Source organism: Gopherus flavomarginatus, chromosome 6 (assembly GCF_025201925.1).
Source record: "Gopherus flavomarginatus isolate rGopFla2 chromosome 6, rGopFla2.mat.asm, whole genome shotgun sequence".
Taxonomy (NCBI): Eukaryota; Metazoa; Chordata; order Testudines; family Testudinidae; genus Gopherus; species Gopherus flavomarginatus.
Window position 1 is genome coordinate 127929463 of NC_066622.1, and position 24178 is coordinate 127953640.

The following is a 24178-nucleotide window of genomic DNA, read 5'->3' on the forward strand; positions in this document are numbered from 1 at the left end:
AGATTTGTCTCCCCATACAGTGATCAGATCCAGTATCTCCTGTACGGTCCATGCTGAAGCTCTTTTTGGATTTGGGACTGCATCGCCACCCGTGCTGATCAGATCCCCATGCTGGGCAAACAGGAAATGCAATTCAGTAGTTCACGGGGCTTTTCCTGTCTACCTGGCCAGTGCATCCAAGTTCAGATTGCTTTCCAGAGCAGTCACAGTGGTGTGTTGTGGGATACCGCCTGGAGGACAATACCACCGATTTGCGGCCACACTAACCCTAATCTGACATGGCAATACTGATTTCAGCGCTACTCCCCTCGTCGGGGAGGAGTACGAATCGGTTTATAGAGCCCTTTATATCGATAAAAAGGGCTTCGTTGTGTGGACGGGTGCAGGGTTAAATCGGTTTAACGCTGCTAAATTTGGTTTAAACGCGTAGTGTAGGCCAGGCTTGTGTTTAGGTTGGTTGCCTGATTTACTGAGTCTGATGTTTTCCATATAGAGTTAAACTGGACCAAACAATTAAAAAAATGTGTATTCCTGCTATTCTGCAGAAAACTCTACAGAAAGACTGAGCAAAATGGCATGTCTAGCAAACAAATCTTAACCTCTGTCACCTTTTAGCTACCTCCACGCTAGCACCATTTTACAGTTCCCTGTATAACATTGTGTTGAATTTAAGCATCCTAATGGTTCAGTTGCAGAGCTTGGTTTTTACTCAGAAACTCCCATTTGATTGTAATGAGAACTTTGACTGAATTAGGATGGATTGAAAGATTAGTCAGGAATTCAGGATTTGGCCTGCAGAGGGAGACTACTGCTGTCATCAAAACTGCCTGTAGTCATGTCATTCATGACTATGTTCTCAAAAATCATTGAACCTGAATCTCATTTACACTACGACTGCTTTACTTTGGCAGTCCAAATTGGCCACAAAGTGGATTGAATGTAATTCATACCTACTTTGAGTCCCCTCCATGCTGTCAGAGTGGGGTAAATTGTTCTCGGCCATTTTGGTACATGGACCAGTGCTTTTAAGATCAAGCCTCTGTGACTGGTGATCTAGGCTTCCCCTCTCTGTTGTGATTGCAAGCCTCTGTGCTCGGTCCTAGAACACCACTGCTGCTCCCTTTCTATTCACTTGTGCGTGTGCTAAGCAAATGTGAAGCTTTAGCTACTCCAATCTTGCAGTGGTGAAACTGGGACTTCAAACAGCTCCAGCCTCATCACTATGTATGTGGGTTTTGAAATAGCCCAAACTCCATTTCTAGTTACATCATGTGCATATCTGGGGAGGTGGAATGGACTGCCTAGTGCCGCCAAGGGCTTCTAAGCCTAAACTGATAAGGAAACCTAAACAATTTGGGAACCAATGTTCTGTTTAGTATAGCGTCACACTGTGGATAGTGTGGGACCAGAAGGGTGCTGGCAGTGGGTGGACTTGCTCAGTGTTCATTTTGGGTTAAGGATGGATTTTGAAAAGGCTTTGGAAGCTACTGTCAATCTTTGCATTTTTTTAATTTAGCAAACTAAGTTAGGTTGTACCGTGTAGTAGACCTTAAGTCTCTGGTGTGGTGAGACTGATATGAGAAAACTCTCTTTGTACCACGGTTTTATGGAAGCAGGAGTCGACATGAGACGCAGATCAAGTGGCAGAGAGGAAGAAGATGAAGAGCTCCAGAGACGTCGGCAGCTACAGGAGGAGCAGCTCATGAAGGTTGTTATAGCCTTATCTTAATAATATTTCCGAATCTTCAAAATCCTCCATTATGCACCATGGACAGACTTTTCATAAGCAATTTCAACTGTTTTTAATAAACCAATCCACCAGTGTATTTTGCTTATATATTTTTTTTCTCTTCCTATTTATAGCTTAACTCAGGTCTGGGGCAATTGATATTAAAAGAAGAAATGGAAAAGGAGACTCGCGATAGGCCACCTCTTTCAGCCAGTCGTTATGATTCTCCAATTAATTCATGTAAGTAACAGAGGTGAAAACTATCTCTAACTTAGAGATAGTTTGGTCCATGGAAGCCCACATGGTGTGTGTGCCTGGATACTGAGCTTTCACTCCTGAAAACCTTGGTCTATACCTATTGGCTTTATTGTTTAATCTAGAAATAATACTAAATTGATTATTTTAGAAGGAACTTCTTGGAGGAATAACTCCTTATATGCATGTGTGATGTAAAGTTTGGCCCTGGTAACTGCACTGCGGACACTTATCACAAACTAGTGGGCTAGCTTATTAAATTACAACAAACTAAACACACCTTGCCTAAACTTGAGCTTCACATAGCCTTTTAACCTTTCCCACGGGGGGAGAGGGGGAAAGAGGAAATCAGCAATGCCTTAGAGAGCAGGGCAACACATTCCAAAGTGCTGGATCCTAGCGAGTCAATGTCTGTATATCTAAGCTAGCATTGCAATTGGATGCATTACATTCCAGAGAAAAGGCAAAAGTATCAGCTGTGCTTAAATGTTTGCTTACAGGGAGGTCAGTGATACAGCCAAGAGTTTGGCCTTTTTTGTATATATATTTAATGTATTATTTTATCCTTGGGGCACCTATGTGCCTTTCTCAGAGCTCCAAGGATTATTCCTCATGTGTTTTACTTCATTCTCCTTGCCTTCAGGGCCTTGCATCATAAGTCTGCTCCAAGCCAAGAAAAGTCAAGAGCAGCTCCCTGTGGAACCTGCCATTGCCACTACTCCATCATCCTAGTGGATGGCTGCACAACAAAATAGAACTCTCTGTTTTTCCCCATTATATGAGTAGGCTGTCTCTACAGCCCTGCCAGCCCCTATTGGTCAGGGAGAGAAGGACCAGGCTAGCGTTCCGATCATGGTCATGGGGCTGAGGTCTTTCTAATAATATCAGTGCTCACAGAGATGAGTAAATGCACTGGCTAGAGTGTCACCTTAATGGAGACCTCTCCATGCCTATCTGTACTGTTACATCAATGCTAATCTGCAACACCTCTGCCTTTTGTGTGAGATCTGTGGACTGCTGGTCAGACAAATTCATGCCTTCGTCGACATCCCTTATCTCCAGAACATCTTGTCCTTTGTACCTCCTCCTATTTTTTTTTAAATGTCTCTTTAAACCAGAGACTGCAAGGGCAACATTTGTGGGTGGCTGAGGAAGTGGAGAGGAGTGCTGATTGTGGGGAAAAGATAAGAAAGTCCCTGTAATGGAAAATGAATTACAATGTTAACTCCAGAGGTGCTACTGGAGGACCACATATATGACCACTTGCTTAAAATTGAAAGCCAAAGAAATGCCTTTGTGCCACTGCACTTTCTGGCATCAGCCGAGATGTTAAGCAGAAGCACCATGATACCAAGGAGAGCCTATTTCCTTGCTATTTTAGATGAAACCAGGAATACTGGAACCTGTAGCCTGGTCATGCAAAATTTCCTAACACGGTTGGGATAAGCTTTGGAGCTAGATTCTTAGCCAAGCCAAAGACCCCAACTGGTTGAGTTTCAACCATTGCTACTCATTTGAATCCTGCTCCCAATGAAGTCATGTGGTTGGGTACATATTTGGCACCTAGCTATGTTTTCAATGTTTACTTTCCAACGTCAGTGCTGTTTCTCAAACTTCATTGCACCACAACCCCCTTCTGACAACAAAAATTACTACACGGCCCTGGGAAGGGGGACTGAAGTCCGAGCCCCAGTGCCCCAGGCAGGTGGGCCAAAGCCAGAGCACTGCCGCCCTGGGGTGGGGGGCAAAGCTGAAGCTCGAGGGCTTCAGCCCCCAGTGGGGAGGCTGCAACCTGAGTCCCACCGGTGAGGGCTGAAACCCTTGGGCTTTGGCTGCAGCCCTGGGCGGTGGGGCTCGGACTTTGGCTTCAGTCCCGGGCCCCAGCAAGTCTAACACGAGCCCTGGTGACCCCATTAAAACAGAGTTACAACCCATTTTGGGGTCTCAATCCACAGTTTGAGAACTACTTCCCCAAATGTTCTGACTTTGAGTTTCCAGTGGATTTTTGGTGTTTTTATTAAGACTTTTCTCTCGTCCCCATTCAGCCTCACAAGCCTCGGCCTCCAAAACCTCCTCCCTCCCTGGCTATGGAAGAAATGGACTGCACAGGGTAAGATGGCAGCAGTGTGGAGAAGCAGAAGGTGGAGTTAATGTGCAGTCTGGGTATTTTATTTTCCTGTCAATCCCATCAGGTCTCTAAATTGGATCAATCTTTCTTTTAAAACTAACATTAGTAGAACAAAAGCCACCTGCTACCAAGAGCCTTGCCCCTCCGTACTGACTAGATTCTGATGGAAATGTGTACCATGCAGCAAGACCTGAGAGCTGAAGACCTTTGTATGAGAAATATCTGCACACTCATGCATATGTGAACTGTGCATTTATATGTCTGTGTTTTCCTTCCTGTTACAGCCGGTGTCTACAGACTTTGGTCAGTACAATAGTTATGGGGATGTGAGCGGTGATGTTCGAGGTAAGGCTGAGATGTTTTTTTGTTTTGTTTTTCTTGTTTTGCGTTGGCCCCTGAGTGAACTGTGACACTCACTTTGGTTTCTGCAGTTCCTTTTTAAGGCAGCAAATGTGGTTGGTCTCCTGTCTGCATCTCAGTTTTTACCCCGTCCGGTAAACTCCAGAGTTAACTTAAAATGTGCAGACATTTGTCAACTTTTTTTTTTTCCAAACCACGTTATGAGGTAGATTCTCATTTACAGCAGGGATCTGTTCCAGCAGTACAAAGGAGTCTCAGTGCAAAGGAGAATCAAACTATATGTATTTATTCAGGGATGGGCACTGAGTTCTGTTTTGCTGTATTATGGAACTGCAAATGATACACCATGGGCAGCATGGTCTGGAATCATGAGCCACAAGGTTAGGAACTAGGGAGCGCTAAATTCTAATCCCAGGTCTGCCGCTGGCTTGCTGCGTGACTTTGGGCCAGACATGTAACCTGCCTGTGCCCCAGTCTCCTCATCTGTAAAATGTGTTGATTAATATTTACAAAGTTCTTTGAACACATCAAGCCCTAGACTCACGCTCCCTATTGTTGTGGTTTCTGTTGTGAGAAATGTACCAGGTAAAAATGACAAGGTGCTGCTCAGAGGTGTGGGCTCCGTTTCTTAGTTGACAAATGAGTCTGGGACTGTAGTGGCCAACATGTCTATGTCTCAGGTTCATTCTGAAAGCTTAGGCACATGAGTCTGGTTCCCATATCGGCTATGCTAATGTAAATCAGGAGTAACTCCACTGGCTACGATGTGTACAAATGCTGAGAGTGAGACTGGAATAGGGCCCTTTGTATACATCACTTGCCTTGACTGCAGTTTATCACAAGTTGCATTGATTATGGCTTACAGGTGCCAAAGCATGAATTGATGCAAGATATCACAGCTAATCATCTCCAAAACAAGAGAAACACTTCGTCCTTTTAAAACATTTTTTAACTTAACCCTTTGAAGGCCAGCCTAGTCGCTTTGGAGGTTGTGCTGCCAGTGACAGTGCTCCATAAACTGGCAGCCTCCAGGAGAACCACAGGGCAGTGGCAACATGACATGCCTCTTCTTGGAGTAGCCTTTTGGGGCCGTGAAGAGAGTCCCCCGTAGGCCTCTCCAGCCAGGGAATGTTGCTGTAGTATGGGGAAGGAGAAGGGAAGGTGTCCTTCATTCAGCTTTTCAATTATGAGTCAGGCTCTATCTGTACTTTAACCATTTTTTTACATGTTCATTTACAGTTAGTTTTAAATGAGGTTTCTGTTCCCATGAATAACGTTTACTGCACGGTTAGTAATGGTGACTGCTAACCATGTGTCACCCAAGACGGTGGGCCTGGCTGGCTTATCAATGTCTCAGGAGATAACAATATTATTCTCTGCTCATACGGGTCCCACAACCATGCTGGTGTATCTAGACTAGCCAGATTTTCTTCCTCCCTACTCTTCCGTAGAACACTTCGGAATGCGTTGTCCCATATGTGCTGGTACTGCTCTGGGTACCTCCCCACCCAGCACTCAGAGGTGCTATGATTTTTCCATAATGCAAACACGCTTAGATATTGATGTGGGTGTTGATGCTCAGTCAAGGTTGACACATGGTTGCATTGGGCAAAAAGCTCATGCGTGTTCACAGCTCAACCTGCTTGTAACAGGTCTGATGTGGGTGTCATGACCTGGCTACAAAAACATGGCTGAAGTTGTAATGTAATCTTAGGCTTAGAAAATGGACGGGACTGAGAACTCAGGCATCATTACATGATACAGCTGGGTTTGCTGTGCTGCCTTCTGCTATTTGTGATTTCTCCCATTTTCTAAAAGGTCTTAATGTTGGGATATCCCAGGTCCTTGTGCCAATGAAGTTAACTGCTTATCTGACAAGTGAAGAACCTCTTGGGATAACCTTCAGTGCATTCAAGCAGAAATGATGGTCCCATGTGTGTGGACCAGGACTGCAGAGGTTCTAGAGGGAAGGATCCCAACCATTTGTGTTCACAAATGTAGCATTTAGGAGTCTCAGTGAGCTATCTTAGACCTGCAAAGTATGTCAGGTATTTTCATAGCACTTCATAGCTTTGTAAAATGTCAGGAGATGGATGAATCAGTCAGTTGATGGAAAAGCCTACAGGATGAAAATCAAACCAGCTTCCCTGGGCCTCATCTGTATTAAACAGTGCAAAGTCTACACTTATTTTCTTCTCTGACTTGGGTTGTAACTTGTTGTACACATCAGAACAGGAACAACTGGTACTTTTTAATATCAGCAATTCTAATGAATATGGAGACAGACAGTCCTCCTTAGTACTAAAAAGTTAAACAGCAAATTCTGCATGTGCTAAAGGCTTTAGGGATCGTTCAGATGTATGTTCTATGTATCAATAAGCATGTACTGCTCCAGACATGATTATATAGTATTTCTCAAGATGGATCTAGCCAGGGATAGACAACTGGTCTGGTACATCTGAATTAGTTTCCTGAAAGCTCTCCTATTCCCTATGACATTTTCTTTACTGCTCCTTGAATGTGGTTTGTGTTGGATATTCAGCTCTCCTCTGCAAGTGAAGGGACACTGCCCAATGTCCAGCATAATAGCGTGCAGCAGAGTAGCTAAATACTGCATGTGTATTTTATACCCCATACACAGAGAATATGAACTTACTTTCTGTAAATGTCATGTTAGGGGAGTGGGCCTCTGGCTAAGGTTAGTTAGGATTTCTGGATTCTGTTCCCAGCTCTGCCATCATGTTGTTGTGCAACTTTGGACTTTCATTGGGAGGTCCTGTAGCCCTCTTTGACAATCTCACCTTCGATCCTGTCCGTACTGTAAAATCCATAGAGTCGGCTAAAACAATTTGTCAGGTTCTTTTTTTTTAAATACCTTTTCAAGCAGTCTGAAGATTTCCACAGAAAATGTTTGTATCATTTGAAATGTTGCAATTTTTGACTCAGTGAAAGTTTTCCAATTGAATCGAGTGGATTTGGAATAAGTTTTTTGTGAGGTTTCCCACCAGCCCATCTACAGTAAGACTCTGTGGCTCAGGGACGGTTAGAAAATCCCATGAAAGACAGACCAGTCCATACTCTTTGCTCTGTGAGGCATAGCAGTGCTGCAGTGCTGACAGGAGTTTGCTGATGTGGTGGGAGTTCAATGCACTTGCAGAAACTAATATTTTGATGGTGATTTATTTTAAATAATAATTTGTACTTTTGTACTTATGAACATCACTTGAATTGACCCACAAGAAATATATTTCTACCAGCTGTGCCCTAGTGTTTATATTTGTTACCATAATGACTTACGACTTGCACAGGAAGAGTGTACTGATTTGATTAAGGCTGTTGATTAATCGAAGTTAGCTCACGCGATTAACTAAAAAAAAATTAGTCACGATTAAAAAAATTAATCACGATTAATCACACTTTTAATGGCACTGTTAAACAATAGAATACCAATTGAAATGTATTAAATATTTTTGGATGTTTTTCTATATTTTCAAATATAATGATTTCAGTAACAACACAGATTACACAGTGTACAGTGCTCACTTTATATTATTTTTATTACAAATATTTGTGCTGTAAAAATAATAAACAAAGATAGTATTTTTCAGTTTACCTCATACAAGTACCATAGTGCAATATCTTTATCGTGAAAGTGCAACTTACAAATGCAGATTTTTTTTTTGTTACATAACTGCACTCAAAAAACCAAAACCATCTAAAACTTTACAGCTTACAAGTTCACTCAGTCCTACTTCTTGTTCAGCCAATCACTAAAACAAACACGTATGTTTACATTTATGGGACATAATGCTTCCCGCTTCTTATCTACAGTGTCACCTGAAAGTGAGAACAGGCATTCACATGGCACTTTTGCAGCAGACATTGCAAAGTATTTATGTACCAGATATGCTAAACATTCGTATGCCCCTTCATACTTCGGCTACTATTCCAGAGGACATGCTTCCATGCTAATGACGCTCATTAAAAATAATGTGTTAATTAAATTTGTGACTGAACTCCTTGGGAGAGAATTGTATGTCCCCTGCCCTGTTTTATCTGCATTCTGCCGTATGTCTTGTTATGGCAGTCTCAGATGATGATCCAGCACATGTTTTTCGTTCTAAGAACACTTTCACTTGGACAAAATGCAAAGAAGGAACCAATGTGCGATTTCTAAAGATAGTTACAGCACTCAACCCAAGGTTTAAGAATCTGAAGTGCCTTCCAAAATCTGAGAGGGATGAGGTGTGGAGCATGCTTTCAGAAGTCTTAAAGGAGCAACACTCTGATGTGGAAACTACAGAACTGAACCACCAAAAAAGAAAATCAACCTTCTGCTGGTGGCATTAGACTCAGATGATGAAAATGAATATGCATCAGTTCTCACTGCTTTGGATCATTGTCGAGCAGAACCTGTCATCCGCATGGATGCATGTCCTCTGGAAGGGTGGTTGAAGTATGAAGGGACATATGAATCTTTAGCGCATCTGGCATGTAAATATCTTGCGACACCAGCTACAACAGTGCCATGAGAACGACTCTTCTCACTTTCAGGTAACACTGTAAACAAAAAGTGGGCAGCATTATCTCCTGCAAATGTTAATGAACTTGTTTGAGTGATTGGCTGAGCAGGAAGTAGGACTGAATGGATTTGTAGGCTCTAAAGTTTTACATTGTTTTATTTTTGAATGCAGGTTTTTTTTGTACATAATTCTACATTTGTAAGTTCAACTTCCATGATAAAGAGATTCCACTACAGTACTTGTATTAGGTGAATTGAAAAATACTATTTGTGATATTATAATATAAAGTGAACACTGTACACTTTGTATTTTGTGTGGTAATTGAAATCAGTGTATCTGAAAAGAAGAAAACATCCAAAAATATTTAAATAAATGGCATTCTGTTATTCTCTAATAGTGCGATTAATCGCGATTAGTTTTTTTTAATCGCTTGATAGCCCTAGATTTAACTAATGCATAGGATGTTGCACTGATTTAACTAAGCCAATTTCTAAAGCAGTATCATTAAATTGGTACCATTTTCTCATTTGGATAAGGCCTTAGATTCTAATTCCCTTCTTCCTTAAATCTTTCCCTTGACTTCAGTAGAAACTGGATCAGGCCTTTGTAGGGTGATCAGATGTCCTGATTTTATAGGGACAGTCCTGATTTTTGGGTGTTTTTCTTGTATAGGCTCCTATTACCCCTCCACCCCGTCCTGATTTTTCACATTTGCTATCTGGTCACCCTAGGCCTTTGGATTCAAGTAAATCAAAAAATCAGATATATCCCCAACAACATCAGTACATCACATCAGTTACAACACTGTAGATTGAATGAGACGCAGAGACTGTTATCTCTTTCATGCTTCATTATAATATAAGCTGAGTTGAATTACTGGAGCTAATGCACCATTTTGTGAATTGATAGTAACTATCTTCCGATATCTCTGAGAAGCATCAATAGTATCAAAGTGGTCAATAGCAAGCTGATGTTTGCTGGAAGCTGCAAACTGATCTGATATTGCTTTTGCTGAACAATTAAAATATTCTGTTTGGTGTTTGTGACCAATCCATGTTCTTCCGCATTCTAATGCTGACGAGATTTTCCTTTGCTTTTCAGATTTCCAGGTAGAGTACGGGTTTTCATCCATCAACTGACAGCAGAGATAAAAACATCCACTCTGTTATTCAAGTCTGAATTACTGCTACAGGGAAGGGGTTTTTTTTAAGACCTTTGTTTCAGTTTATCTGCATGTTTAAGCATAATCGACGATGTAGACATGTATCAACAAGGGACAGGCACAGCTAAGACGCTTCATGGTACAGCCTCAGAACTGTATGGGTGAGGAGGCCCACACGCCAGTTTTGTGACCTGCTTTGTAAAGCTAATTGATGTTGAAATGAAAATTATCTGTAGTGGTTCCTTCTTGGCATCTGAGCATGGGTGCTCTCTCCCCATGTCTTGTCCCAACCAAAGGATGGTCTAGACACATTCCTCTTCCTTCTGGGGCCCCCCATGTTCCGTACTACGAGCCTCAAACTATCCCTTTTTGTCTGTGGCTCTGAACATGGAATTCACCCTCCAGCTGAGAAGGTTGGCCAGTGGCCTCCTATGATGCTGTCATCATAGATTTTCCAGTAGTAGATGCTCTTGCAAGTGCCAGCCCCTCCTCTCCAGATCCCCATGACAACTTTTTGCCATTGCCTAGCTTAATGAATGTTCACGATAATACGTATTTGTACAGCACCTCGCACGGTGAAGCCCGAAAATGGTTGGCCTGTAGGCGCTATTGCAATATAAACGCTAAATTATTATAATTTAAATACTTGGGCAAATTGATTATGTACCTTATCAAAGACTGATCTGCAGTGAGAGAATTACAAGATATATTTGTCGTGCCATGCATTATGCTTAAAGTGTGGTTGTGCTGTGAACAGTAACTATGTAGAAATGGCACCTTCTTAACCAAGAGATGCCTCTTGTATGCATTCCCAGTAAAATCTGCCTATTGTGACAAAAATAAGTTGATACGACTTTTTCACCTGCTATCACTGCAGAGCCGATACACCTAGCAGAGTGTAAACTGGAGTCTATTCATGCTGGTACATGTTCAGCAGAATCGTTCATTAAATGCCCGATTTAACTCCCACTCGAGGTCAAAGAATCTCTTTCCATTGACTTCAGTGGGAGTTGCCCTAAGATTCAATCAGTTGTCCCTGTGCAAAAGGCATTAGGTTTTCCCAGGTGTCAATGAAGATAAAATGGAAAAGTAGGATGCACAGGTGTAACAGAGCCTATGTAACAGGACCTGCAAAGCCTTTATTACTGATAATGTGTGAAACGGAAAGAACCCAGACTGACTGTCACATACAGGTAGAGTTTGCAGTTAGAAATGAAACCATTTTACTTGTCAACTGAGCATATTGGATATAACTGAGTGCCGTTTGTTATGAGAAAAAAGACATCTGTGGAATTTCATGGTGCCATTTTTGCAGTTACTTTTTCAGAGTAGAGCCACACTCTAATGCTATCCAAGTGGTTAAAAATGCCCTGACACATTGTCGTGTGGGATCTGAGTTGAGGTTCCAAGCTGCAAGCCCACAGAGGAAGCCATTGAGACAGGAAAGGTGTGGCCACTCTGTAGTAACCCCCTGATTGATTGGGAGTGGTATGGATGCGTTCCACAATGACCCATGTCCAAGCCTACTGAGCAGAGAGCAGATCAGAGCCTTTGAGGGAGATGGGATCCAGAGCTCACCTTAGAAAAGTAATAAGCAGGAGTTTTGACAGGGTTCCATATGGTAAGATTAATTGTTAAGATTTGAGGAAAGTATGAGCATAAATTCACCTCTGTTTTCACCATGACATGAGTACCTTTACCCTGTGTGTGTCTGTGTAACCTGTGTGTCTGACGTATACCTGTATCCGATGCAGTCCCTCCCGGATGGTCATGTCCCCGGAATGAGAATGGACAGAGGAGTGTCTATGCCTAACATGTTGGAACCAAAGGCAAGTGTGGCTGTTATTCACTTTCCTTCGAGACAGTGAAGGTTTGACTATGTACTGCCGATGAGATACTCTAGGAAATGTCTTGGGTCCCTGTTGTTTCTCTTGACCTCATCCCAATCATTGCTCCTTATGTGCCAAATCTCTCCCTCTGTGCTGGCCCTCACCTCGCATGGGTGTGCCTCCTGTCTGCTCCAGGGGTGGGGCAAGAGCAGCCACAGTGTGCAGCCCCAGGGAGGGATTCCAGGGAGCAACATCAAGAGGCTGAAAGCGCCTGAGTGGAGCCAAATGCAGCTAATTCCCCATCCAGCTGTGAAGCTGCCACATTCAAAGAGCCAAAACAGCAGGAACCCACAGTGCTTAAACCTGGATAGACACATAATTCGGGAACAGGCACGTTTAACTGCAATGAGGCCGGGTTCATTACAGAGCATTAGTAGAAAGGGAAGGGCTTAATTCTCACACTAGGGCCTCTTTATGCCACTCCAGCTGTGGAAAGAGGCCTTAGTATAAATGAGCATCAGATCCTAAAAGTTAAATAAGGTTTGATACCCAAGTTGCTGGAGCAGCAAGAGAAGTCATTTATATACAGGCATTGTCCAACTTACCCAACTGTGTGTGCTGACTGTTAGTAAAACACATGCAGTTATCAGCACAGCTGTTACGCCTCATCTGAAGCCTGTGGGTTATAGCAACACACCTTTCTAGGGGTGCACACTGACCCATAAGAAGAGATCATTCTCCTTATGAAGAGATAATGTGAAGCTGCCTGGTACAGTGAACAGATGCATTTTCCCCACCTTTGCTTTCGAGCAAAACTCACTGCCTTTCTGAGATTCTCTCTTTCTGTTTAATTCCACTCTTGTTTGAATGGAATAGTGAACCAAAAGAAAAGCATGAAAACATTATTTTCAAGATTAATTGAAACACAATGGGAAGGGACTGCAGCAATGCATCCTTTCCTGTGTAATTGTATGGCACCTGCCTTGACAGTACTGTATGTAACATATTGGCACAGCTACCTGTCCAATTGGCAGGAATGTTCCTTAGGTGTACCTCCGCTTCCCACACAAACATTTAGACTGACGCGTGCTCACCAAAATCTGTCATTTCTCAGTATTAAAATGAAACCTTCATGTGACCCAGGTGCATTAATCCCCATGTGTATAGATTACACTCAGCTCTTATGGTCCTACAATATCTTGGATTTTCATGTAAAACATAGTGAAGGAAGTAAACAGAGGCATTGTTCTTGGTCATTACTGTTCATAGTTACAGGGAAAAGATTGTTACCAGCTAATGTGAAATGTGGCTTATGAGAAATGAATTGGGAGTTAGGGGGGAAGTCTTAGTCCATTTCCTCACCTGCAGATGGCACCGTCCAAAATTAGCTATCACCTAAATTGGCACAAACGGAGACCCCAAGTTGGTAACCTCAGCAGAGAAGCAAAAGTCTTAAGCAGGCAAAGCGGCTGGAGCAGCACTGTCATCCACCTGGCCATTGAGCTGCCACCTCTACCGAATTTTTACGGGATGGTCCCAGTTTTGAAGAGCTCGAGAAGTGAGACAGATGGTGGGAAGCATGCGGTGCTGCTGCCCATACTGTACCTTTTCTAACAATGAATAACAGACTTACATCTCCAGAGCTGTCAGTCCAACTGCCTTCATCAGACCTAAATTAACTTTTGAAAAGAGGGATTCTTAGGGTGTTTGTTGAGAAAGGGATGGTATCACCTGGATATTAAATGTAATACTTTACAACTGTGTCTAAAGGCATTTTGGGACTGAAACAGCGTGTTAATAGTGAGAGGGATTCAATTAGAGCTGTGTTTTACGTTGTATACATTTCTCTATTGCTCGTTAACCTGCTGAAAAACTATGGTTTTGCCAAAATCATAAGGGTTGATGTTTGTGCCTTTAGGGTGAGCAGCAATTTTTGGAGACAACGTTGCTTTTTCTGCTTTTGAGCCAGCGCCAGACATATTATAGAAGGCCCTAGCCTTGGCTTCATAAGTCTTGACCTAAATGAAATGTATATTTTAAAAATATGTTTATATATCTACCTTGGGGAATTCACCACACCTTAGATCCTGCTTTATTCTGGCTCCTTACTCCAATATAATGCCTGCTTTGAAGTATAACTCCTTACAGCCACCATTGCTGTTGATGGACCCAGGCAACATATTTTTAAATAACTGTTTTATTCTTGCTTTGGGTGCCAAATTGTGACATTTTCCTAAGAATAAAATATGTAGGAATTTTGCTGTAGTAAAAGTTGAGTTTGTGTTGACATTTAATAATGTAGGGGCAGATCTCCGCTGGTGTAAATTGGTATAGCCCAATTAACTTGCCAACAGCAATGTAAATGAGCTGAGGCTTGGCTCAAAATGTGTGTTTATTGCCCATGAAAAATGTGGGATGGGGAAATCAGTGAATTTCACAAAACTTCATCCAATAGAAACAAGGAGCGGGTACCTCAAAAGGAGGTCAGAGTTTGTGTATTCTGAAACCAAGAATTATGAACTATGCTATGTAGTGAATTTTGAAATATAAAACGTGATGATGACCTCAAACCTTTGAATTAAGCTTTCCCTGTGTTCACTGTGGTTATTTTATGACAAGTTACACTTTTTCATATAAAATTGTGTATTGTAGTTATTTTAAGTGTTGAACAGAAACATTGTAACTCTTAAAGTATAAAGTAGAACTAATTGTACAATTATGAGAATGTCAGACTCTAAGACATACTGGTTGTAAGATATGGTGAAGTACACATTTTTTAAGTTATTAACTACAATAAACTAAATGGTATGTTCATTTATGGCTGAATCTTATTTATTGTGCTTCTGAAAAAGTTGTTGGGATAGTTGGTGACAATGGAATGCACTTAGTGAAGCAGGACAACACAGAGTTTTGTTACCAGGGACAGTCTTAATTTCTAAGAACGTTAAGTGTATTTATAACATTGGCTGGCTGCGTAGCAGTTTCTGTGAGAGCACTTGGTGGTCGCTGTCCTTTCCCCAGTGGACAAATATCCACATCACTAAAACCACCACCACAGCTGGCAATAAAGGCCAATCCAATTTGCACTGAATCCCATGGAAAAACTCACATTAACTTAAATAAGAGTTGAGTCAGGCCCTAATTGAGAAGCTTATGGGCTTGCTCAGCAGAGAGACCGAAGGTGAAATGGACAATAGAAGGTGGACCATTAGATTTTCCATTAGACATGGTCTCTCTTAAGTTATGGCAAAGACACATAAGTATCTTGGCGAAGGGACACCTGCACTGTTGCTGTCTATGCTGTAGATGTTTGATAACTAAACAGAGGACTTCAGTTTCCAGGGCTATGAATCCAGCACTTTATTTTAGGCACCAAATTTTATTAATTCCTTTCTGTGGCATATCATTTTGATTGGGTTAGATTGATTAGGGAATAGCTGACAGGAAAAGATCCAAGGCTTTTTTCATTTTAAAACTGTGGCATTAAACCTGTCCAAACAAATGAAGAGCATGATTTTCCTTAGTTCCAAAAATTGATTAATGCAGAATATCTGACTATTCAGTACAATATTAATCAAACCAGAGAACCTCATAAAATATTGTAGAGAAGATCGGATGTATGCCATGTTAAAGAAGGGGAAGGCATGTAAGATAAATTCCTACTATGAAATCTTTTCCTGCAATCCATCCATGATGTCAAGGTCAAAATGCACAGTGGGGACCTGTGATTTGTTTGTAAACAAATCAACAAACAACATGAAAAAAATTATCTGATAAATTTCACTCAACGCTAGGCCCAATTTTATAACTAACAAAGTTGTTAAGAGATGCTACTTTTTTCTGACTGTACTTTCAGGTGGTGGTGGTTGAAGTACAATAAACTTTAGTTCTTTTCCTTAACTGTGCAAATTATTGCAACCATCAAACTTGTTCATGAATGCTACGTATTTTTTCCTAAATAAACTCCACACTAACTTACCAAGTGGCAAAAAATTGACTAGAGATGCATCTTTGTGACTAAAAACAAATATATATATATATATATATATATATATATATATAGTACCTTTTTATGTAAGTCTATGGGAAGTGTGGATATACACATCTCTGAAAATGGTGCTGTCATGTATTATACCTACAAAATGTGGTCGAGTTGGTTTTGTTAGCGAAGGAGTATTTGGTCAAGCCAGATTGGACTTCACTTTCAGGCAACTTAAAGAAGCTTTTTTATAGTTTTGTTATTTCCTTCTAAGAACAGTGGTTGGGTGAAGAATACACGTGTTTTCTTTTGTTTTCGAATGTAAATCCATCTCTTCCTCCCCCCATCCCTCTTATACACGAACAGATTTTTCCATATGAAATGCTCATGGTGACCAACAGAGGACGAAATAAAATATTACGGGATGTAGACCGAACCCGGCTTGAGGTAAGGAAGCAAGTTCCTAAATGTACTTTTCTACTGAAGTTTATTGTTCCTCATTTGAACGATCAAATGTAGAAGTGTGGGCCCTTGGTTAGAACCAAGAAGCCCTCTCAGAAATGCCTTGTGTAGCAATGGAGATTTGTCAAGCGGAAGGATTCAGGAGGTGGTAGCAAAGGTGTAGGGTTAAATACTGTAGCAATTGCAAATCTGCATCGAGGAATGAGTATGAATGTCTCATTTAACCTCATCAACGGAGCTGCTCAAGCATCCAGTTGTATTTGCTCATAAATTAATGAGAACGCAGATATTGGTAAATCATTATCCAGTATTCATAGGAACATGAGATCAGGTCCAGTATCACATCTCTGACAATGGCTGGTTCTAGATGCCAAAGGTGCTGGAACTAGGGGTGCTGGGCGTGCTGCTGCACCCCCCTGGCTTGAAGTGGTTTCCACCGTATACAGAGCTTACTGTTTGGTTCATCAGCTCTCAGCACCCCCACTATACAGATTGTTCCAGCCCCCCTGCCAGATGCTATGGAGGAGCCAGGGACCCCAGAGTGCCATGGAATAATCTGCCCACAGCAGAAGTTTCTTCCCAGCTGCCATTAATTAGTGTCTGGATTTTGTCTAGAAGCATGAGGTTTATGTCTATACTTCCACATAAAAAATTGTTCATGAATGTGAGTTAAGGAGACTTGGGCAGTTGTGTGATGTTCTGACTGCTTGTGGTTCTAAACCCAGTTTCTTTGAAGGGGGCCATCAATATCCAGACAGCATTATGGTCACTTATGTTTTTAAAGGAATGGATCTGTGGGCTATAGGTGTAATCCTGCCCTTTATTTTGCTCATGCACCAGAGAGAGCTTCATCCCCCCACCCACCATATTCTAAGCAGCATCTGAGGAAGAAACCTGTGTAGAGTCTGAGCCAGCCCTCTGAGGGGGTGTGGCCAGTGCAGGTGCTGGTGCACCACAGCCTTTAGGGAGCATGGTTTGCTGGAGAGATGGCTTGATCAAACCTTTCCTTCCCTAGCACGTGTGGCTGCATGCTGCTGCACATGCTAGCTGGCCCAGTGTATTGCCATGCAAGGAAGGCAGTCCTTCTGAACATTTCCCCTTTAATCGCTCTGTCTGTTTTCCCGCTCTTAAAATGGAAACAATAATACCTATGTTGCAAGTAGCTGAGAAGCCTAATTAATGGGACACAGTGAAACCCAGTGGATAGAGCACTGGACTGGGATTCAGGAGACCTGAGTTCAATTCCAGGCTCTGCCCCTGGCTGGCTGGGATGTTAGGCATGTCACTTCACTTCTCTGTGCCTCAGTTTCCCCTGCTATGCAACGGGATGATACTGACCTCTCTTTTAAAGTGCTTGGGGGACCTACTGATTAAAATCACTATATAAGATGTGTAGGTATTATGAATTCATTTGTGGTGGATAAGCACGTTGAGAGCTTTGTTAGCATTATTTCAGTGTGTGTCCCTGGACCTTTAATCAAGCCCCTAAGGCTAGCACTGGAGCTGCTTGCCAACTTACCCGAGCTCCCTGAGACTACTGCTGTGCTTTGGAAAGAAATCTTTAATTAGCCCATTCTCCACTGGCATCTCCATGGTTGTGACTGACTGTCTGTGCTTTTCTCCGTTTCTCTAGCGTCACTTAGCACCAGAAGTTTTTCAAGAAATATTTGGCATGACAATACAAGAGTTTGACAAGTTACCTCTTTGGAGACGCAACGACATGAAGAAGAAAGCAAAACTCTTTTAATTCACTCTACATTTATAGCCCTTTAAACAAAACAGAACAAATTGCATAGGATATTGTATGATAAAGTCCATATTCTCTTTGGAGAGCAACTTACTCATCCACCAAAAAGGGAAAATCTGACACAGGCACCTGTATTCATAGCAATTGGGCCAACATGAACATTTGCCAATGGGGTAAAAATTTCTGTGTTCAGAAACTTGATGGCAGTTTTCACATGTGTAAACTTTTTACATGTCGTATACATGATAGGAAGCGGTTCTTTTCTTCTCCCTCAATAATATTCCCTTTATTTTTATCCAGAATATGATGGACTTTATTGCTAGAGCCAGGAAGTGCTCTTAGGATGCCTAGTAGAATGAAATAATTGTAATCTCTTCAAGAAATGAATATGTATACATATATTCTGTAGTATACCCATATGGTAAAATGAATCCTCTTTGCACACCATTTCTTAACTGGCACTGTTTTAAAACAGCATATTCTTTCTGATATGAAAGAATGAGACTCTGTTCCACTGCATACCAACCAAATTATTGGAAAACAAATTCCCTGCTTGTACTTGTACTACATATATGCTAGGATATCAATAGTGAATTGCTGTGTATGTTTTCAGATCTTCCCTCCTCCATACTTTCTGCTTTAATTAACATGGCCTGGGCTTTACTAGTCATTTAAGTAAAGGGAATGGTGTAGGAGTGGCAGTTTTCTTGTTGTTTAGTCTGGGGATTTAGGGAGGGTGGTGGGTGGAGGAAATGAAAGGGTTAAAAGGAAATTCTTCTCTGGTGCACACCCACAGACTTTGGGCCAAATTCCCTGCTGCTGCAAAATGGCTCAGCTACGCTGAGTTGCACCAGCAGAGAATTATAGTCCTATCTTGCACCATGTTCTCCCAGTATAGGCTCAGTGGTTACATCACTGTTGCAGACATTGAGGATACTGCACAGTGTATCAAGTTGAGCACTTTTTTATTGTTTAACGTGTTTTCACTCATGCTTTGAAAAGAGGGTTTGGAATTCCTTTGATGCTACAAAGATGCAGCCTTGGTATTTTTTTGTTTTGTTTTATTTTGTGCCTGGCATGCTTTGTAGGGTGCAGGAAATCATGCAGGATAGTTTTTTGAATCGAGTTGTGCTTATTATTTGCATTCTTTTCCCACTGTGCTCCAGAGTGCGAAGATTGCCTGAAATTAACTTCACTGCTTGGAGGGCAGGTTGTGTTCTCACAAGGACGTGAGGAACACATTACCTTCCCTGAATGAATACTTAGCTGCTGAAAGGTCAGCGTCTTCTCTACATTGGTGCTGAACTGCCAATGTATCCCTCTCTTATGAATGCGCTAGTCTACAGAGGGATGTTAAGATTGTCCTTTTAGATTTGATAGTTCTCACGGGAGACACCAGAGCCTTTTGTGTTTTCCATTACTGAGGACTAACACATAGACATCAGGAGGAGGTGGTGGTTGGGTCTGTTAGGTCGTGTAGGAGATTTGAGATTCTGGATCATTGCATTGAGTTCTGCACTTCTGCTCCAGCAGGACTGCATGCTGTCCTATAACTAATCTTCTCCATGTGCAGAATTAACCAAATCCTGCTTTCTGGTTGCAGTCTTAGAGAGGCGTGATCCAGCAGAACCACTGAAGAGATCTGGGCAGAGAGTTTAGTATTTGGGGGGTCCATACCGCCTGGATACTAGAGATCACAGCCAGGGGAAAGGGATAGTGCAGACCAGGGGATGAGCTGGTGGAGGTGCTACCATGCAGTGCCGTCAGCCATTACCCCTATGGAACCAGAGCACAGAAGTTCTCAGTGAACAGCATAACACTGGTCCAAACGAATCCCTGGGGGTAATTCCAGTGACTTCAGTGGAGTTACAGCAAGGATCAGTTCAGCATGTTGTTTTGTTTCATGTTCCAGCACTAGAATAATAAACATTTCCAGATTACTACTGACAAGTAAATGGGAGTGGAATAGCTGAAATGAGATGCAAATCCAGGTTACCAATGAAACCAAACACAGCATACTGAAGGGGCAAACAGCTTATGATTGGGGAGTTTCGTAGGGTTGGAACTTACTGAAATTTGCTGTTTGTTTCTTGCAGATTATGGCTCAATTTCAAGCCGGATATTTTGGGTATCAGTTTTTAAAACATTCCTGAAATTGTTTAGGCCCCAACCCTGCAGATGATTCCACACAAACATAGTGTGACACATGCTGGTGAGCAGTGATTTGGAGGGTCAGCCTTAGTCTTTTTCCAGGTTCTAATTTTCAGTTCAAAGGATGCTTTCCTGCATAGCACAGGAAAAGCTGCAAGCTTGCAGACCACATTGTTCCCTCCATCTGTAGATTTATTATTAAACATCTCTACAGCTGACTAGGAAACATTATCCAACGGAAAAGTTGAAAAACAGCGAAGTTTGAATTTCAAAATATCTGACCTGATTATTTTCAGCGCTTTATTTTCAAAAACCCAAGCTATGAAAAATGACTTCAGGTTAGATTGTATCTATTTCTAACCAGTTCCAACTATCATCGCTATGCCTGCTTAGAAAGAAATGAAAGAGAAGCCAATTTAGATGCCCCAGACATCTTAGCCTACACACATCTTCAGGATTTTGCTATGTAGAAGCTGGTGTCATTGTCCTTTACAACGATAGATTTCTCCATTGCTAAGAAATACATGAAGACATTCAGGAAAGTTAAGATGACTCAAATAAATGTGTGAAGTTAAATCACATTAATTACAAAGGATTACACCCCTGTGTAAATGCTGTCTTTCAGGACAAAAGTGATGTTAGTTCACTGTAGCTAAATCCTGTGCTACTGTGAAGTAATGCTGCTTTACCTCACAACTTTAGTTATTTCATCTTAACTTCCCTGAGTGTCCCCATGTACACAACCCCTAGGAGATCCCATGTCTTTGAGGATCACTGCTGCAGCCCTGGAGCCTGTTTTCTCCAGTGAGAAGCTAGTAATTCTCACCACAAGTTTTTCTAACTTCCCATCAGCCTGAGAAGGCAAGTAGCAGCCTCGTAAACAGAGACACAGCCCCAAGGAGAGGCTTGTTAGTCAGTTTGTGAATCATTTTCCTAGCACCACTCCCATATTCTGTTGTTTTGGGGCATATCTTCAAGATGTAGGTAAATTCCCCCTCCTCCTTCGACGTTCCCTGAAGATATGGTGCTGTTCATGTAGGTTCCCATTTTCAGATAAAAATGCATATTTGGAGCACGCAGTTACCTGATTGCTGACATGTTTGCGTGTTCTGAGTGTACCTAGTGCATTGCCGTGATTGGCCTGGGTGTAAATCGGTGCAGAATTTGGCCATAGGCACTTCTTTTTGAAAATGGTGCCCATTACTTATTGCCTTTCCTTCAGGTCTGCAGCACCCATACCAGCCATGATGAGATTGCTAAGGAATGCTGTGTGTAGCTTAGCAATATTTGTCAGTGTCATTGGAATCAAGTAATTTGACTTACCGTTTTTGTCCCCTCTCCTGTCAACTAAGAGACAGAAAAAAGACGCGAGAATTTTTATATAAACTAGAAAGAAGCATGAAGGAAGACTTGGCCAGTCCAGTTTCCTTGCACTATATTGTAAGTGAAGTCATTTCCACTCAGGCTTGAAAATCAGAATGATAGTGCATTTACCTTAATATGTGCATTGTGTCTTCTCTGCAGGTTTTAGGATTAAGCCAGTAGCTGGAATGATAGATTTGGAAGTTTTTAGACTTGTCTAACACTTTCAGCTTCCCAGTGAAACATGAAATCATTTTTTTCCTTTCAGAACTTGTTTGAGGAGCTTCATTCTATTATTTTGTCGTCCTTAATGGATAACTTCATGCTGGTATCATTTAAAACAGATTGGAGCCCTGTTAAGAGTTTGAAAAGATTGTCTAACAACAATGCATGTTTGTTCTCAGTTTCTGGTTAGTATGTGCTCCTTAAATATGCTTTGTGGTGGCCTGTGAACTCAGATCAGCTGCCATATGCGGTGAAAAGAGTCAGGCTGGAAAAGTGACGAGAGGCTTATTGGTCTTACAAGGTGCAAGACTTAATTTTGTGATTCTGATAATGTCCTGGTGTTTCCTGTCCCTGGACTGTCTTTTCTTTGACGTTTGCCTGTTTTAAAGTTTGACTTGCTCTGATGCTGAAGGTTTTGCCATCCTTTCCCCATTCAGAGGCACACCTTGGAGAGTCGTCTTCGCCCAGATGGTCCAAAAGCCCTGTCATCTGGGGAGAGTCACCAGGTCTTTTTGGAAAGATTTGTTAAGCTTGAATTAGCCACCAGCCTTTGAAGCCAAATCCCTTTGATGAGTAGTGGCCTCTCTCGAGATGTTTATGCTGTGGCCAGTTTTAAAATGCAAGTTAATCTTTACATGTTATAAATATGGCAGGGATTCCTTGAGGTGGGGAGTGGGTCTGGCTCAGCTAGGGTACTCCAGGGCTCCTCGGAGGTGATTTTGAAGTATTTAAGAGGAAATAATTGCAGATAAGCCAAGCGCTGTTCACTCTCAAAGCCCCTTGAAGTCATTGGAGTCATGGACAAATGTAAATCTGGAGTAACAGGTGTAAATCATGAGTAAGTCTACTGAAGTCAATGGAAATAAGCTGGTGTAACAGGTGACCGCAGAATCAGCCCACAGAAAGAGAGCCAATGCTGTATCCCAAGGACCTAATATTGAGCAGGCCTGAGCACCTGTAGCCCCCATCAACTTCAATGGAAGTTGGGAGAACTCAACCCTTGGAAGGGCTGGACCTTAGGATAGAGGAGTTATGTAATGAATGAAAAACCTCCTCTTTCTCTCCATCCCTTTCCCCTTTTCGATATCTATTAACACCTTTCAGGATTCAATGTGGGGGGAGGGGCAGTTTGGTTTTTGTTTTGCTATGACACGCTCCACGTGTTGGACGTTACTTTATATCCACTGAAAAGAACAGTCACAAGAAGATTCACCACCCACCCCATTGGAGGGAACAAGCAAAGCACCCAGCCTGTCCTGGAGCCATGATCATCTCTGTCCCCTACACACACTTGGGTCTTGATTCTGCAGTCAGCACTCACTTGAGCAACTCCAGTGCCACTGCACTGTTCACCCACTCGGACTTCATGGGACTGTTCAGGCAAACAAGGGCAGCAGGAATCTTAGTGCAGACACATCCCGGGGAGGGCTGTTTAGACCTGGGGTATGGTCGTCTGCTGTTGCAGTTAATGAGGAGCATAGAAAGTGCTACTGAGGTCTGCGATGAGAGAACAATGTGCCTTTCTCCTTTGGCATGAAAACACCGCCAGTGGCTGGCTACAAGACCCACAGTGGGTGGCAGCTGGTGTGGATTTTGTCTTGTGATTCCCTCCTCCACCTTTTGTGTCCCATTTAAATGATAAGAAGACCAGTGTCGTGCATAGATTTGGACGTTCCAGTTGAAGGCCCCCCTTGTCAGGCATCATCTCTGATGCCAATAAGCATATTTGTTTACATGTAAGCACCAGTTCAGGAAGTTATTGGGGGGGGCGGAATAATTGGCCATCAGTGTTGTTGCCATGACTTACTTCATTTCCCGAAGGGCTTCTAACAAGGAAATGCATTTATGTTAATTACTTCCTCAGAATGTTCATCCACAGGAGAGAATATTGATCCTGCATGCTTTGTGATCATAGTTTTCTGAGATGAAGTGGCCCTTACGTTTTGCTCTGGAGGTAAATAGGTATTTCAGCTGCACAATCTTGCAGAATGTTCATGGTTAATGTATCAAACACAGCACTTTGGGCCAGATTTTCAAATATATTTAGGTGCGTAATTCCTAAAGATGCAGAGAGGAATTGAAAGTCACTGGGAGTTAGGTGCCTATATGCATCTTTTGGACCTGATCCATAGCCCATTGAAATCAATGGAAAGACTCTCATTTACTTCAGCCTGCTTTGCATCAGGCCCTTACTCAGCTGGCTAGGCCAAAAAAAAATCTATCCCAGAAGCCATTTCTTCCCATAGTAATGAGCTTTTTGTATCAT

At 42.1% G+C, this 24178-nt stretch overlaps 1 protein-coding gene across 8 annotated transcripts in view; it reads left to right on the forward strand.

The window, feature by feature from the left end:
- ABLIM1 (actin binding LIM protein 1) overlaps nucleotides 1-18621 on the forward strand; it is a 317067-nt gene extending 298446 nt beyond the window's left edge. For 7 of the 8 annotated variants that reach the window (XM_050958982.1, XM_050958980.1, XM_050958986.1 and 4 more), the window contains 5 exons: nucleotides 1617-1708; nucleotides 1864-1969; nucleotides 4030-4094; nucleotides 4397-4457; nucleotides 10097-11905. In XM_050958982.1, the coding sequence (XP_050814939.1) occupies nucleotides 1617-1708; nucleotides 1864-1969; nucleotides 4030-4094; nucleotides 4397-4457; nucleotides 10097-10134 (362 nt within the window). In that variant the 3' untranslated portion in view covers nucleotides 10135-11905. The other variant, XM_050958988.1, reaches the window with a different exon arrangement.
- The last annotated feature ends 5557 nt before the right edge of the window (nucleotides 18622-24178 follow it).